The following is a 17503-nucleotide window of genomic DNA, read 5'->3' on the forward strand; positions in this document are numbered from 1 at the left end:
GAAGAAAAAAACAGAAAGATATAATGATAGATAAAATGATATAATGAAAGAATGAAAAAACAACCATTTACTAAATATATATGTATACATATATATTTAGTAAATGGTATATATATATATATGTATACACACACACACACACACACACACACACACACACACATATATATATATATATATATATATCATGCCATCTTTCCTAATGCTTTAGCTTTATAAAGAGAGTTGTAAACAAATAGGGAGACCTGAGTTCAAATTCTACTCCAGACCTTTATTAGTTTTGTGACCTCAGGCAAGGGTCCAGAAATAGCTCTGGCTTTTTCCTTATCTGTAAAATGGGAGTAATAATAGCATCTATTATATAGGATGTTTGTGGGGATCCAACTGAGATAAAATATGTAAAGTGCTTTGCAAATCTTAAAGAACTACCAAAATGTTAACAATTATGTTAATCGAGTCCACAGGAGCTGATAGGATCAGTAAAAGGAGCCCATAGAGAAAAGGGGATGTTTTGGTGGAGGGTTAGTCAGGGGCTGTCTGGGTTAGATTAGTGGCCTTGGAGGTCTCCTCCAGTGCTGGGATTTCATGCCTTGGAAATATTCGGTGCTTAGTCACTGATGACTAAATGTATGAGAGCTTCCTTGATTTTTAGGGCTTGGATGGAGGGCCTGAGGGAAACAGCACCCCGAATGTTTTCTCATTCTTGGAACTTATACTTTTTTTCTTCCCTAGCCTAAGACCACATGAACCTATTCTATGATCACTTGGTGAATTCAAAGTTTGTTGCTCTTGCCCGAGTGCTAGTCTTACAACTCCCTCTTGAATACTTTCAACTAGGGGTCCCAAAAGTCATCATAAAGTCAACATGGCCCAAATGGTTCCCTCCCACCCTGAAATTTTCCTAAGGTCATCCTGGTGCTTCTCTTTCTCAGTAGCACTGAGCTCCAAAGGAAACTATGGGAGAGGAAAGATTTTAGGGTGTCTACCAAACTGAAGGTTTACAGAGCCATTGGGCTGACTTCTTTGCTGTATGACTGTGAAACCTGGACAGTCTACCAGGGTCATTCCAGGAAACGGAGTCACTTCCATTTGAATTATCTGAGGAAGATTCTGAAGATCACTTGGGAGGATGGGATACCGGACACTGAGGTCCTGTCTGGCTTTAACCTGCTGAGCTTCCAACTCTATAGCAGAGATGTTGGGCTGGTCACATGGTTCCAATGCCAAATGAATGCCTGTCTAAAAGTCTTTTAAAGAGAACTCACACAGGGCAAGCAATCAGAAAAAAGGATACAGGGACACTCTCAAGGTCTTAAGAATTTTAGAATTGATTGTTATGACACAGGAGACACTGGCCCAGGACCGCCAGCATGGTGAGTCCTTATCAGAGAAATGGCTGTGCTCTATGAGCAAAGAAAAATTGAATTGCCCCCCCCCAAAAAAAAAAAGAGATGTTCAAAATTAGAGTCCACCCAAAATGTTCCTAGGGGCTGTTTGTGTCCCACTTGTAACTGAGCATTCTGAGCTCATATTGGTCTGATCAGTCACAGTTGGATACCCTGTAACTCAATTCTAACATAGTGATACCATTTTGGTCTTCTTTGAGAATGAAGGAAAATGGGGCAGCTAGGTGGCGCAGTGGATAGAGCACCAGCCTTGAATTCAGGAGGACTTGAGTTCGAATCTGGTCTCAGACACTTAACACTTCTTAGCTGTGTGACCCTGGGCAAGTCACTTAACCCCAGCCTCAAAAAAAAAAAAAAAAAAAAAGAGAGAGAGAGAATGAAGGACAACAACCAATCAGCCCTGTGTACTTAGTCTAGCAATCTACAAGATGCGGCTATGTTTCTAACACTAGTTAGGTATTGTGATGGGCAGTGAGCTCTTACAACTCTGAAGGGCAAAACATTGCTATCTCAGATTTACCAGAAAAATCAAAAGATGGAATTCTATTCTAGAGAGTCACTAGTATTTTGAGCTAACTTAGGGAAGAACTTCCCAACAGTGAGAGATGTTTACAATGGAAAGGGGATACTTGGGAGAAGCAGTGAGTTTCTTCTAAAATTCTTTAGCTATGATTCTCCTCTTGGAATTAAATTAAATTTCATTTTATTCTCCAAAGATTTCTTGAGTGCCTTTCACTTACACAGTTGTGTTTTGTGACTAAGAAAGGACCACAAGTTAGTGACATGCTTTTCTTTGCTGATGAGAGGAGTTAGAAATCTTGAGAGAAGATTCTCTCTCTTGGGTGATTTTCCCTCTGAGAGAGAGTCTCATTTTCTTCTTCTGTGAAGGGGGGAAGAAAATAATTATAATTTTTTTTTGTGGTATCAGATCTATACCAAACAATTGGTTTGTATAGACCAAACAATTATTGGAACATAAGAGATTTTTAAAAGATAATTCTTTATTTAAAACAAATGAGGAAAGAGAGAGATGAGGTGATTTGCGCTTCATATAGTTAGTTACTTGATGGTGGCAGAGCTGTGATGGCATCTGAAGTCGTTGTTGGCTCTGATTACAAAATTTAATGGATCCACTATCTTCCTAATCTAGAAACTCATTTCAGAGATGCAGATTAGAATCTATTCATGATCTTTCATTCTAAGTTCTTCTGGTGCATGGCTTCCCTGGAGGGAGCTCTTCCAGTGGGAGATCTTCGTCTATTTCTCTGGACATTACGAGGATAATAATGGAGCATTCAGGATGTCCATCATTTTCCCCTTGCTCTTGTGTTTGGCCCTCTCTTTTTTTCCCCTAGACACGCATCTCTTTGACAACATCCATCACTCAGCTTCTCTTTGCCACTCTTGGTAATAGGTTGCATTCTACTGACCCCCATCATGCATTCACCTTTGGGTGGCCTTCAATTTTGACTTTTTAAAAGCTCCAAGACAGAACTTTGTAGCATCCCCAGAATATTGTGTTAAAAAGCAGTTCCCTTAGAATTCCCTCCTCTTCCATTCTTTTTTACCGTGGAGTTTGGCCCATTATCTGGGCCAAATGTCTCCCAAAGTATATGTCATGGTGAATAAATTCAAGGATTTGGTCATATGATTTCGATCTTATCCACTTGATTTTTCAACAGCATAATTAAAGTTAACTCTTTAAGATGATTACAATTATTTGGACCAGTTCTCTGATTTCATCTATGTAGGAAGGTCCTGGTGACAATTGATGGCACAGGTAGTATCTTCTTTCTCATTTATATTCTTTAGGCACTGGAGAATTGATGGGACGTTTCCTTGATCAAACACCTGGACTGCATCAGAAGCAAGATCTCATGTATGGTACAAGGCTCTGTAATCTCCTGGGGAATGGATCCATCAGAAGGACTATATCATCTATGGCAATTCTTATTTAATCTGATCTTCACCCTGGACAGCTTCCACCACCGTAGCAAATATTTTTAGTCTCTCTGGCTTATGTTTCATTTGATAGTAATGATCAAAGGGCTGTCAAACAAAATTATTGCTAATGCTGTATCTTTCAAGGAATCTTGAGTAGTTTTGGTTTATGCTTGGGAGAAACCTTGCTGGAGGGTAATGTTTAAGATTGCTCCTTCCTGTACTGAATACATACAGTGTGTTTTACAATCAACAAAAAGCTGGTTGACAAGTAGGTAGGTAGGTAAGGAAAGATTTGGAATCTGGAAGACTTGTATTCAAATGCTGCCCTAGATACTTCCTGGTTATATAATCCAGAGCAAGCCCTAGTAACTTCAGTTTCATCATCTGTCAAATGGGGATAACAATAGCACCTATTTCATAGGATTTTTTGTGAGGATCAAATGAAATAATAAATGAAAGAGATTTTAAAATCTTAAAGCATGACATAAACCCCAGTTATTTTTTTAAAAATTATCACGTGATCAATCTTATAAAAACCAAAGTTTCAGTCATGTCCCCAACATTTATTAGCCTATGTGATTTTGTAAATGACTTAATTTCTCTCAAACTTGGTTTCACTATCTGTAAAATAGGAACCTCACAATTATTATGAGGATCAGATGAGATAATATAAGTAAAGTGTTTTGCAAACCTTAGAGCATTAGCTAAATGTTAGCTATCATTATTGATAGAAATAAACAAGAATTACAGTGGCAATATAAGTTCTCCACACCTTTCAGTTATTTGAGTTAGTTAATGGACATTTGTGAAGTACCTACTATGTTCCAAACACAGTGCTATGTGTTGGAGGTATAAAGAAAGGCATAATGGAGGGCTTGCCTCAAGAAGCTCATAATCTCTTAGGAAGACAACATGCTAACAACTATATGAAATCGAGCTATGCACAGGGTAAATAGGAAATAACAGAGAGAAAGAAGGCATTAGAATTAAAAGGGAGCAGGAAAGCCTTCCTATAGAAGGGGAACTTTTATTTGAGACTTGAAGGAAGACAGAGGTACTACAAGACAGAGATAAGGAGGATCAGCCTTCCAGGAATAAGAGACAGCCAGTGAAAATGTCCAGAGCTGGAATGGAGAGTGTCTAGTTGGTAGATTAAAAAGGAGATCAGAGTTAATTGGTTGAAAAGTACTTGAGATTGTGAGCTGGAAGAAGACAAGAAAAAATGAGGAGGTGGAGGAGAGAAGATTATTAGGGTTTTTTTGTTGGATCTTGGAAGTGTTAGGGAGCTACTGGAGTTTGTTAAAAATAAGGAAGGACGCATGCAAAAATGTTTGTGACATTCCTTTTTTTTGTAGTGGCAAGAAACTGGAAACTGAGTGGATACTCATCAGTTGGGGAATGACTGAATAAATTATGGTAGATGTATGTTATGGGATATTATTGTTCTACAAGAAACGACTAGCAGAATGATTTCAGAAAGGCCTGGGGAGACTTACATGAACTGATGCTGAGTAAAATGAGTAGAAACAGGAGATCATTGCTCATGGCAACAAGAAGATTATACAATGATCAATTCTGATGGATGTGACCCTTTCCAACAATGAGATAATAAAGGTCAGTTCCGATGATCTTGTGATGAAGAGAGCCATCTACACCCCCAAAGTGGTTTGTGGACACTGAGTGTGGATCACAACATCACCTCATTCTTTTTGTTTGCTTCATTTTGTTTTTTTACTCATTTTTTCCTTTTTTGATTTAATTTTTCTTATGCAGCAAGACAACTATATAAATATGTATACATATATTGGATTTAACATATATTTTAACATGTTTGGTTATGTTTATTCAAATATTTAACATATTTAATATCCAAATATTTAACATATCGGATTACTTGCCATCTAAGGGAAGAGGAAGGGGGCAAGAAGGGGAACATTTGGAATACAAGGTTCTGCGAGGGTCAATGTTGAAAAATTATCCATGCAGATGTTTTAAAAATAAAAAGTTTAAATAAAAAATAAAAATAAGGAAGGAGGTGACATGATTGGACCTAAACTTTGAGAAGATTACCTTGCCAGCTGAGTAGAGAATGGATTGCAGTGGAGACAGACTTGTGGGAGAAAGATTACACTGCCATTTTACAGTAATCGACTACTTTATGGGGTCTGGTAGGAGGGTCAAAGAAGAGAAGGGGGAGTGTGGAAGAGATATTATGGAGGTAGCAATGACAAGCATTGACAGGAGGGAGCAATGAGAGAGTGAGAAGTCAGAATGAGATTGAGGTTGTCAGCCTGGATATCTGGGAGGATAGTGTATCCTTAAAAGAAATAGAGAAATTAGGAAAATAAGAGGGGAGAGATAAATTCATTTAAAACACATTGAATTTAAAATTCCTATGTGATATTTAGTTCAAGATGTTTAATGGCTGGAAGAGATTGGAGGTCTTTATGAAAGAATTGATAGTCGTCACCATAGAGATGATTGTTTCTGGTATTTAACAATTCTCTAGCTCAGAGTTCATACCTTTAAAGGAGTTTCCACCTTTAAAGAGGAGTTTCCACCTTTAAAGAGGAGTTTCCACCTTTAAAGGAGTTTCCACCTTTAAAGGAGTTTCCACCTTTAAAGAGGAGTTTCCACCTTTAAAGAGGAGTTTCCATCTTTAAAGAGGAGTTTCCATCTTTAAAGGAGTTTCCACCTTTAAAGAGGAGTTTCCACCTTTAAAGAGGAGTTTCCACCTTTAAAGGAGTTTCCACCTTTAAAGGAGTTTGCTCATTGGTTCTGTAAGGAGTTCCCACAAGCCCATGGAGTATCTCTGGGAGGATATAAGGAGCCAGCATTGAGTGGAGAAGTCAGTCTGGAGAAGACTTCCCAGAAGAACTTCAGGGAAGCTTGAGGAGATTCAGAGTGAGGATTCAGTGGATTTGTGAGTCTAAAGGAAAAAACCTGCTCAGACTTCCGGGAGATTCACAACTTGGATTGACTTCTGGGAAACCCACAATCCCACACTTTGGGAGGCAGAGTCTGATTCCCACACTCTAGGAGATTCAGAGTCTGATTCATTCCCACGTCTACTTTCTTGCTGGCCGGAGGCTTTGCATTCAGAGGAAGCTAAAGACTGAAGCTGGCTGGAGATATTTGCCGAGAAGGAACAGAAGCTGGCCCCGCCATGTTGAGAGGCTCCATTGAGATTCCCCTCTGGAACACTGATGAGGTTATTGAAATCGACTTCCATCAATTACCAGAGGGGGATGAAGTTATCAGTATTCTGAAACAGGAACATGCTCAGTTACACATATGGATTGCCTTAGCGCAGGAATATTACAAGCAAGGCAAAACAGAAGATTTTGTGAAGTTATTGGAAGCAGCGCGAATAGATGGCAACCTGAATTATGAAGATCATAAGAAAGACCAGATGACTTGCTTAGATACATTGGCAGCCTACTATGTCCAGCAGGCTAGGAAAGAAAAAAACAAGGACAATAGGAAAGAGCTCATCACCCAGGCTACGTTGTTGTATACAATGGCTGACAAAATTATCATGTATGATCAGAACCATTTATTGGGAAGAGCCTCCTTCTGTCTGTTGGAAGGTGACAAAATGGACCAGGCGGATGCACAGTTTCATTTTGTACTCAACCTGTCTCCAAATAACATACCAGCCCTTCTTGGTAAAGCTTGTATTTCATTCAACAAGAAAGATTACAGAGGAGCCCTTGTCTACTACAAAAAAGCACTGTGGACCAACCCAAGATGTCCAGCTGAAGTCCGCATGGGAATGGGGCATTGCTTTGTGAAACTGAACAAACTGGAGAAAGCTCGCTTGGCATTCAGCAGGGCCCTGGAACTCAACTCCAAGTGTGTGGGAGCGTTAGTTGGATTGGCTGTCCTAGAACTCAATAGTAAAGAGGCAGCCTCTATCAAAAATGGAGTCCAGCTTCTTTCCCGAGCATATGCAATTAATCCTAGCAATTCTATGGTACTGAACCACTTGGCAAATCACTTCTTCTTCAAAAAGGATTATAACAAAGCCCAACACTTGGCTCTCCATGCTTTTCATAACACAGAGGTGGAAGCTATGCGGGCAGAAAGCTGTTATCAGCTGGCTAGGTCTTTCCATCTTCAGGAAGACTATGACCAAGCTTTCCAGTACTACTATCAAGCCACCCAGTATGCCTCATCCTCTTTTGTACTACCCTTTTTTGGTTTGGGCCAAATGTATATTTACCGAGGTGACAAGAAGAATGCATCTCAATGTTTTGAGAAAGTTTTGAAAGCCTATCCCAACAATTATGAAACGATGAAGATTCTTGGCTCTCTCTATGCTGCCTCAGAAGAGCAAGACAAACGAGATATTGCCAAGGACTACTTGAAGAAGGTCACGGAGCAGCATCCAGATGATGTTGAGGCCTGGATCGAATTGGCACAAATCCTAGAGCAGACTGACCTACAGGGTGCACTGTCAGCTTATGGAACCACAATCCATATCCTACAGGAAAAGGTACAAGCTGATGTCCCGCCAGAGATTCTGAATAACGTGGGCGCCCTCCATCTTAGACTCGGAAATTTAGGAGAGGCAAAGAAATCTTTTTTGGCATCTTTGGATCGTGCAAAGGCAGAAGCTGAGCATGAGGAATATTACTGTAATGCCATCTCAGTTACAACCTCGTACAATCTGGCCAGGCTTTATGAGGCAATGTGTGAATTCCACGAAGCAGAAAAGCTGTATAAAGATATATTACGAGAACATCCGAATTATGTTGACTGCTATTTGCGCTTAGGAGCAATGGCTAGAGATAAAGGAAACTTTTATGAGGCTTCAGATTGGTTTAAAGAAGCTCTTCAGATCAATCAGGATCATCCAGAGGCTTGGTCTCTGATTGGCAATCTTCATTTGGCCAAGCAAGAATGGGGTCCGGGTCAAAAGAAATTTGAAAGAATATTAAAACAACCATCCACTCAAAATGACACGTATTCTCTGCTAGCCCTTGCCAATGTTTGGCTACAAACTTTGCATCAACCCACTGGAGATCAAGAGAAGAAAAAGCGCCATCAGGATCGTGCACTGGCCATCTACAAGCAAGTCCTCAGAAGTGATCCTAAGAACCTCTATGCCGTCAGTGGCATAGGGGCTGTGCTGGCCCACAAGGGATATTTCAACGAGGCTCGTGATGTCTTTGCCCAAGTAAGAGAGGCAACTGCAGAGATTAGTGATGTGTGGCTAAACTTAGCACATATCTATGTGGAACAGAAGCAATATGTCAGTGCTGTTCAAATGTATGGAAACTGCCTCCGAAAGTTCTACAAACATCAGAATACAGAGGTTATGTTGTATCTGGCTCGTGCCCTCTTCAAGTGTGGCAAGCTGCAGGAATGCAAACAAACTTTGCTAAAGGCTAGACATGTGGCACCCAGTGATACAGTTCTCATGTTCAATGTGGCTCTGGTACTTCAGAGGCTAGCTACTTCTGTCCTTAAGGATGAGAAGAGTAATCTCAAAGAGGCACTTAATGCAGTTAAAGAACTGGAACTGGCTCACAGGTATTTTAGTTATTTGAGTAAAGCAGGAGACAAAATGCAATTGGACTTGGCCCTTGCTGCTACAGAAGCCAGGCGGTGCTCTGATTTACTGAGCCAGGCACAGTACCATGTGGCCCGCGCACAGAAGCAGGATGAGAAAGAGAGGATGCTGCGGGCCAAGCAGGAGCGAGAGAATGAGCTGTTGCGGCAAAAACTGCTGAAGGAGCGGGAAGAGAAGTGTCTCCGAGAGAAGGAAGAGCAGAAGAAGCTCCTGGAGCAGCGCATCCAGTACGTAGAGAAGACCAAGAATATCCTCACGTTCACTGGAGAAGCCAGAGGGACAAAGGAAAAAAAGAGAGGCTGTGGCGGTGGAAGCGGGGGCAGGCCTTCTGAGAAGAGAGGTGAATTTGATGAATTTATCAATGACGACACTGATGAAGATATGCCTGTATCCAAGAAGAAGAAAAGGAAAGGCAGTGGGAGCCAACAAGAAAGGAAGGAAGAGGAGGGCGAGAGGAAGAAGAAAAAGCGGAGGCGAGCACCAAAGGGAGATGATGGATCTGATGGAGAAGAAACTGAAAATGGCCCCAAACCGAAAGAGTGTCGCCCACCTAGAGCAGAAAAGAAAAAGGCTCCTAAGCCAGAACGGTTGCCTCCTTCAATGAAGGGAAAAATCAAATCAAAAGCCATAATTTCATCAAGTGATGACTCTACAGATGAAGATAAAGTTAAAATTGACGATGAGGGACATGCCAGAAATAACAACAGTGATTCAGGTGATGGTGATCTACGCAAGAAACCAGTGATGTCTGAGAGCGATTCCGACGAGAACCCCAGTCAGTCTGGGAGCGAAGCAGGCAGTCCCCGGAGATCCAACATACAACAGTCATGAGAAGACAGCTGCAGGGGAAGGATCAATCAAGCAAGACTTTTTTGAGGATGGGAGAAATGTAGAAATGGATAGAGAGAGACTGTAGATAAGTGAGAGAATTGGGTGATAGGGGGCAATATACTGGGATGGAATGGGATCACTTGTGCACTTAGGGAATATTAGCTTCGACATGAAGGGTCATCTCATTATCTGAGATGGAAATAAAGAAAGACATAATAACAGATGACATTTGAATTATGTGAGAATGGGAATAAGGGAGAAGAAGGAGCTCATATAGAATGGCTTCCATTCTGTTCAATGAAATATGAGGCAAGGTTCTTAGTTGAGAGGATGGAAAGCCTTGGGATATTTGAAGAGAGATGAAAAAGTTTGAAAGTGTTGCTGTGGAGAGTGAGTAAGAAAATGAATTAATTAGAGAGAAATAAAAAAAAAGATTGTCTTTAAGCAGTGAGGACCCAGTCTAGATTATGTAAAATAAATTTGTATGGTTTTATAACTTTTTATAGTGTACATGTAAGAGTGACAGCAATGGACAGTGGGAATGATCCAAGAACAGGGCTTGGCAGGACAAGATCAGTGATATGATAAGGGGGTGAGAGATTCAAGAAAACAGGACAATGTAGAATCAAAATGATTTCCTAAGGGCAATGAAGAGTTTTGATGCAAGTAGAAAATAACTGAAGAGTTGCAGGACTGGACATTATGGTAGGGACGAAGAGGGGTGTGGAATTGCAAGGCAAGAGGAGAGGTCTTCTAAAGCCCATGTGGAGAAATCAATCTTTATTTGTGTACGATCCCCTGAGAATATTGTAATTCTTGGAACATAATGTGCCCTGAATAAAGAAATGCCTGTTGACCTGTCATTGATTGATAAATAAAATGCAAATAAAAAAAACCAAAGTTGTGGTTGAGTTCTTGGAGAAGTCCTAGATGTTATGAGAAAGTTCAGAGACTCCTTTCCAGCCAAGGAGGCAGGCTGGTTTTTGTCTCCTCAAAGGAGGCTTCTGGGGTGGGACTTGGAGGATTGAAAGGAATTCAGTTCTTAGAATTAGTGGGGGATACATTTCAGGGGAAGGGAACAAGTCAAGGGCAAGAAAGCCTCCTCAGAGAATGGGGAATACCCGAGAGTCACTATTACTCCCTTATTCCAAACTTCTTTGTTAATTAGAGAGGTTTACTCTCAATCAGAGGCCCACAGGACCTAAAACTATAAACTTACTCATTTAAAAATATTTTTATTTTTGTCTTAGTTTCAAATGATTTCCCTCATTTCACTCTCTCCCATTCGTATCCACAAGGCAAGAAATATAATACCCATTATACATATAAAGTCATATAAAACATATTTCCATGAATTTCTTTATTTTTAATAAAAAGAAATGTAAGATCTATGAAAGAGAAGTCACTTGCCTAGCAACACTCAGCTAATAAATAGTGGATCAGGGATTTTATGAATTCCCATCTCTATGCCTTTGCTTATGTCATTGACCCACCCATAATGCTCTCTCTCTCTCTCTCTCTCTCTCTCTCTTTTTAATTCATCCAAATCCTAAATCAATCTTTTATGTTCAGCTTATGTAATCATATAAAAGATGATGATAATAAAAAGTAGCTAGCATCTAAATAATGTTTTAAAATTTAAACAGCATTTTCAGTAATCATGTCATTTTATCTTCACAATCTTGGAAGATAGGTGCTGTTATTATTATTGCCATTTACAGATGAGTAAACTGAGACAAGCAGGGTAAGTGACTTGCTCAGGGTCACCAAGTTAATGAGTATCTGAGGCTGGATTTAAACTCAGTTCTTTCTGATTCTAGACCCACTCCTCTATCCACTGAGCTATCTAACTGCCACTGCTTCTCTGCCACTTATATTGCTGTCCTTATTATCTTAGTCTCAAGAGATTTAGAACTGGAAGGTATATTAGAAAATAGAATATTGGAAGATAAAAAATTAGGATGTTCCAGCCATTCTGGAGAGCAATTTGGAACTATGCTCAAAAAGTTATCCAACTGTGCATACCCTTTGACCCAGCAGTGTTGCTACTGGGTTTGTATCCCAAAGAGATCTCAAAGGAGGGAAAGGGACCCGTATGTATAAGAATGTTTGTGGCAGTCCTCTTTGGGGTGGCCAGAAACTGGAAACTGAGTGGATGCCCATCCAATTGGAGAATGACTGAATAAATTGTGGTATATTATGGAATATTATTGTTCTGTAAGAAATGACCAGCAGGAGGATTTCAGAAAGGCCTGGAGAGACTTACAGGAACTGATGCTGAGTGAAATGAGCAGGATCAGAAGATCGTTGTATACTTCAACAACAAAACTATATGATGATCAATTCTGATGGACAAGGCCCTCTTAAACAATGAGATGAACCAAATCAGTTTCAATGGAGCAATAATGAACTGAACCAGCTACACCCAGCAGGAGAACTCTGGGAGGTGACTATGAACCATTACATGGAAATCTCAGTCCCTCTGTTTTTGTCTGCCTACATTTTGGATTTCCTTCACAGGCTCATTGAACACTATTTCAAAATCTGATTCTTTTTGCACAACAAAACAACTGTATTTGTCATATATTGTATTTATATATGTATTTATTTATACTTTTTATATATTTATATTTTTATTTATTATTTATTTATATAGTGTATTTATATGTAAATACACATATTATATTTAATTTATACTCTAACATATTTAACATGTATTGGTCAACCTGCCATTTGGGGAGGGGGAAGGAGGGGAAAAATTAGAACAAAAGGTTTGGCAATTGCCAGTGTTGTAAAATTACCCATGCATATTATCTGGTAAATAAAAACTATTAAAAATTAGGATGTTAAGACTGGAAGAGAACCTTGAACCTATTGTTGATCTGTGGGATATAGAATGGATTTAATGATCTGTACTTGATCCTGTACTCTTAAACATTCTTATCAATGATATGGCTAAAGGCATAGATGGAATATTCATTATTTTTTCAAATGATACTAAGCTGGGAGAGATAGCCGCCCCCATGGATGACAGAACTGGGATACAAAAAGATTTTGATAAGCCAGAGTATTTTGCTAAATACAAAGAAACCTGAGGCTCTAAATGTCAAATCTTAGAATGGAGTGCAAAAAAGTCAACCTTACCAGTCGAAAATGGGAGGAACATGATCAGATTGCTTAAAGATTTGGGTGATATTAGTGGACTGCAAGCTCAGGATGAGTCATCTGTGATGTGGCTACCTAAAAAAGATAATAATTTCTTGGACTGTTATGAGAGAAGCACAACTTCCGGAAAGAGGGGCTATCGTATATTCTTCAGAGACCTCATCTGGAGTATGATGTTCAGCTCTGGGTACCAAGGTTTAAGACTGATGTTATTAAAAGTGAGCACTCAGAGGAGGGTGGAAAGGTCTTGGTTCCATCCCATATAAGGATCAGTGGAAGTAACTGAGAATGATGGAGAAAACAGAACAGAAAAGATGTTTTCAAACATCGTAAAATCTGTTGTGGAAAGAATTCAACTTGCTCTGTTTGCTGCAGACAGCAGAACAAGGAGAAAGGGATGGAAGTGCAAAGAGACTCATCTCGGTTTGCTATCAAGAAAAGCTTCCAAAGAATGAAAGCTATCTAAAAATGATTTGGGCCATCTCAAGGGGAAGTGAGCATCCTCTTCTTGGAGGTGTTCAAGCAAAGCTGAATATTACATATAAGAGTATTTTAGTGGGATTTCTTTGTGATGTCGGTTGGGCTGAGATCCCTTTGAGTTCTCCAATTCTATGGCTCTATTTTAGGACATTAATAATGGAGAAAATTTTAATCACAGAATATTAAAAGTTAGAACACAAACTTAAAAAAAAGTTGGAAGATCTTTTAAGACATAAGATGTTAGAAGTTAGAACAGGGAACTTTAGGGATGAAAGAATATTACTTGTTCGAAGCTAGAAAATGGCATTTCAGAGCTGGAGGAATCTTTATAATATAGATGTTAGAAGCTAGAACATGGAGTTTTAGAACTAAGAGAGTCTTTATTCCATGTTAGAATCTAGAACATAGAGTTTTAGAGCTACGAGTCTTTATTATATAAAGTATTAGAAGCGAGAGCATGAAACTTTAGAGATGAAAGAATATTACTTGTTTGAAGCAAGAACATGACCTTTTAGAGCTGGAAGAATCTTTAGAACATATTAGAAGCTGGAACATGGCATTTCAGACAGAGCTGGAAGTACCTTTAGGATATAAGCTGTTGGAAGCTAGAACATGGAATTTTAGTCCAGGAAGCATTTTTAGAATGTAGAATGTTGGCAGCTAGATCATGGGATGCTAGAGCTGGAAGGGAGCTTAGAGTATAAAATGTTAGGAGCTAGAGCATGGAGAGTTACAATGACTTGTACATTGGAAGATAATATAGAACATTAGAACTGGAAAGAACTTTAAAACCCAGAATGTTAAAAATGTGGGACAAATTGAGTTGCAAGGGATCTTGGAACTTGTCTGATTGAATAGAAGAGGAGGTGGACGGAATCTGAGGTCCAGAATGGCTCCTTGTCCAACTTCCTCTTTATTACCTTGGTTCTCTCTGCATTCTTAGGGGTTGAACACCCCAAGTAGACTTTAAGTTCTTCAAGGGCAGGACTGAGCTTTCCTTTTTAGGCATTCATTATAGCTCACAGTTCAGCTCAGAACCCATGGGAGACATTCACAGTCTATAGGTACATAATTATACTCTTATGAGTAACTACTTTCTCCTTTTTCTCCTTCTTCTCCCCGCCCCCGTCCCCATCCCTGATGCTGTCTTTGAACAGCATCTCCTGCTTTAAAAGCAACAAACACCAATGGTCATTTTAGAGACCGTGCTTGGAAAATGAGTGGCCTGGAGGCTGAAATCATTCTGGGAGACACGTGGTGAGCTTGCTAATTGCATTTACTGGACCACATTCTTGCAGATGGATCTCAGAGGAATTCATGTTTCCAAGAAATGCAGGCCGAGGAGGAGTTAAAGGGCACTTAGACACCAGAGAAAACAAGTCTCGATGGCTGTGGTTAATGCAGTCCTGTGTCTAGGGATAAAACGGGCTATTGCTTCATTTCTCTCCCGGCAGCCTGTGTTTGTGAGCAGCTTACTTGAATTTTGTGTATATCGCTTCAGTAGAATCTTTCTTTTAATTTGAACACATGGCTCTGAATCATGAGCTCTTAGACTGAGAGCCGGAAGGGACTTTAGATGTCATTGAGTCCAACTGACTTATTTTATAGATTGGGAAGAATGACTTGGGTGAGCTTGAAGCGGTCATAGAATGTTCCTGGTCTTCAGTTTCTTCATCTTTAAAATGAGGCAGCTCTAAATTTATAACCCAATGATTCTCTCTCTAACCTGCATTAAATCTGAATTCTGGTCTTGTGGGACTAATTTCGCTGCTTGGCCTCAGTTTCCATATCTGTAAAATGAGAGGCTCTGACTCCATGGCTGCTGTAGTCTCTTCCAATGAGAGATGAGTGATTTTCTGATGTTATCACTATAGAAAGGTTCTGAAGAGGCAGCCTGACTTTGGTCATATACACAGGAAGTGGCAAAATTGGGATTCCAGTCCATTCCCTATCATTCCAAATCTGATGCTCTTTCCAGTAACTTAGTAGGGATTCCAGAAGCCATCTGGGCTAAGCTTTCTCTGAACAAGAATCCCTTCTACAGAAATAATAATAGGTTGTATTGATAGAGTGCTAAACATTTGCAAAGCACTGTATACACACATATGCGTATTCTCTCCTTTGTCTGTCACAACAGCTCTTGTATGTAAATGCTATTATTATCCTTATTTTCCAGATGAAGAGACTGAAAGAGGGAAGTAAGTCACTTGCCAGGGTCAACCCCCCAATAAATGTGAGAAGCTGGATTGGAATTTAGGATTTCCTGACTCTGAGCCCAGGTCTACTCATTGCATCACTAAGATGCTTCTGCACCATCACCAGCCTCCACTTAAAGGCCTCCAGTGAGAGAGAACATGCTACCTCCCGAGACAGCCCAATCTATTTTGGGACAGTTATCATTGGGGCCTGTAGGGTTAAAGAATTTTTCTTCTAAAATAAAAGAGAAAGCTACTTCTTTCCAAATTCCATCTATTGCTCCTGTTTCCATACTCTGGAAAAAGCTCATTTTACCAGCATCCCAAACAAGATTCCCTCTAATACATTCATAGCCAGAATGCTCTGTGAACCTTGTAAGGCACAGGTCAAATGACTAGGTTAAAAGCTCTCTCTGAGGACAAAGAGGGCTTTTTATAGGGCAAGAAAAGAAACAAGAATTATTTCATGCTTACTATTTGCTACGCACTTTATAAATGTCATCTCATTTGATCCTTACAATAATCCTGGGGATAAGATGCTGTTATTATCACTATTTTACAGATGAGGAAATTGAGGCAGGTGGAGGTTGCATGCCTTTCTCAACATCACACAGTTAGAAAGTTTCTGAATCTAGATTTGAACTGAGGTCTTCATGACTACAGGCCCAGAACTCTACCTACTATACCATGGCACAATGCCCTGGGTATAGTAACCAAGGGCTTGATGAGGATCCCATTGCAGAGCTGAAGTCAGTAAGATTCAGTTTCAAAGCCTGTCTTTGGCATTAACTAACTGGGGTATGCTACACAAATCATATCTATGTGCCTTAGTTTCCTTTTCTTTAAAATGTTGGACTCTTACAGCCTTTGCAGTTGCCTCCAACTCTAAGCTTATGAAAGCAGAGACAGCAAGCCCTCAGACTCAACAAGAAACTTCCAGGCAGCAACTATCTACTTTCTAATTCTGTTGCACTGACCTCTTAATGGGGCTATTTCCTTTTGTCCCACCTTCACTAGCCGCCATTCAGACTCCACTCTCCTCCATCCCACATCATTCACAGGGCTCTCTAAAGCCTTGGGGCTGCATGTGATGCTTCTTAGAGCCTCCATTCTGCTCCAGAGCCCATGAGAATCCTGGGTTTGGAGTTCAGGGATTTGTGTTCTGGGTCTCAGTCCTACCCTTCAGGCATGGCCTAAATCATCCGGAAATGGGATCTCTCTGAACTTTAGCTTCCTTATCTGTTAAGTGAAGGTGTTGTATTAGGTTACCTCAATGTGCTCCTTCCTGTTTTAAGAACCTATAAATAAATAAATATAAATATATATATATATATATATATATATATATATATATATATATATAAATATATAAATATATATATATATAAATATAAAAATATATATATATAAATATAAATATATAAATATATATATATATATATATATTTTTTTTTAATGGATACAACTCTTGACCTGAATTCTGGAAGCTAGAGTTCAGACCCTGCTGTAAACATGTACTAGTTGTTTAATTCTGGGCAAATAATTTAACCATTCTTGGTCTCAGTTTCCCCAGCTTTAAATAAAAGGGTTAGACTTTAAATCTGTGATTCTTGATTGGATGATCTCTAAGGTATTCATCCATTCTGACTCTAAAAGCCTCCATCTCATTTATTCTAACGGTACCTTCTATAGAGACTTTTTAAAATGAATATATCCTTTGCATCCTGATTATCCTCTGCCCAAGTTCTCTCAGTGTACTTATGATTAAAGTTTATGACATATTATGAGGTTCTAGATAATAGATCTAGAACTGGCAGGGACTTCAGATGTTTTGTTCAGACTCATTTGAGTCCAAACTTTTTTAGTTCAAACTCATTTGCCACATTCTATGTAATCCCATCCCT

The 17503-nt window shown here is 39.5% G+C and overlaps 1 protein-coding gene across 1 annotated transcript in view; it reads left to right on the top strand.

Moving 5' to 3' along the window:
• Positions 1 to 16888, top strand: part of LOC141541558 (RNA polymerase-associated protein CTR9 homolog) — a 101790-nt gene extending 84902 nt beyond the window's left edge. The window contains exon 5 of the mRNA XM_074265781.1: positions 3219 to 16888. Within this exon, the coding sequence (XP_074121882.1) occupies positions 6517 to 9759 (3243 nt within the window). The 5' untranslated portion in view covers positions 3219 to 6516 and the 3' untranslated portion in view covers positions 9760 to 16888. The remainder of the gene's footprint in view (positions 1 to 3218) is intronic.
• Positions 16889 to 17503: the final 615 nt, after the last annotated feature.

Source organism: Sminthopsis crassicaudata, chromosome 4 (genome assembly GCF_048593235.1).
Source record: "Sminthopsis crassicaudata isolate SCR6 chromosome 4, ASM4859323v1, whole genome shotgun sequence".
Classification (NCBI taxonomy): Eukaryota; Metazoa; Chordata; class Mammalia; order Dasyuromorphia; family Dasyuridae; genus Sminthopsis; species Sminthopsis crassicaudata.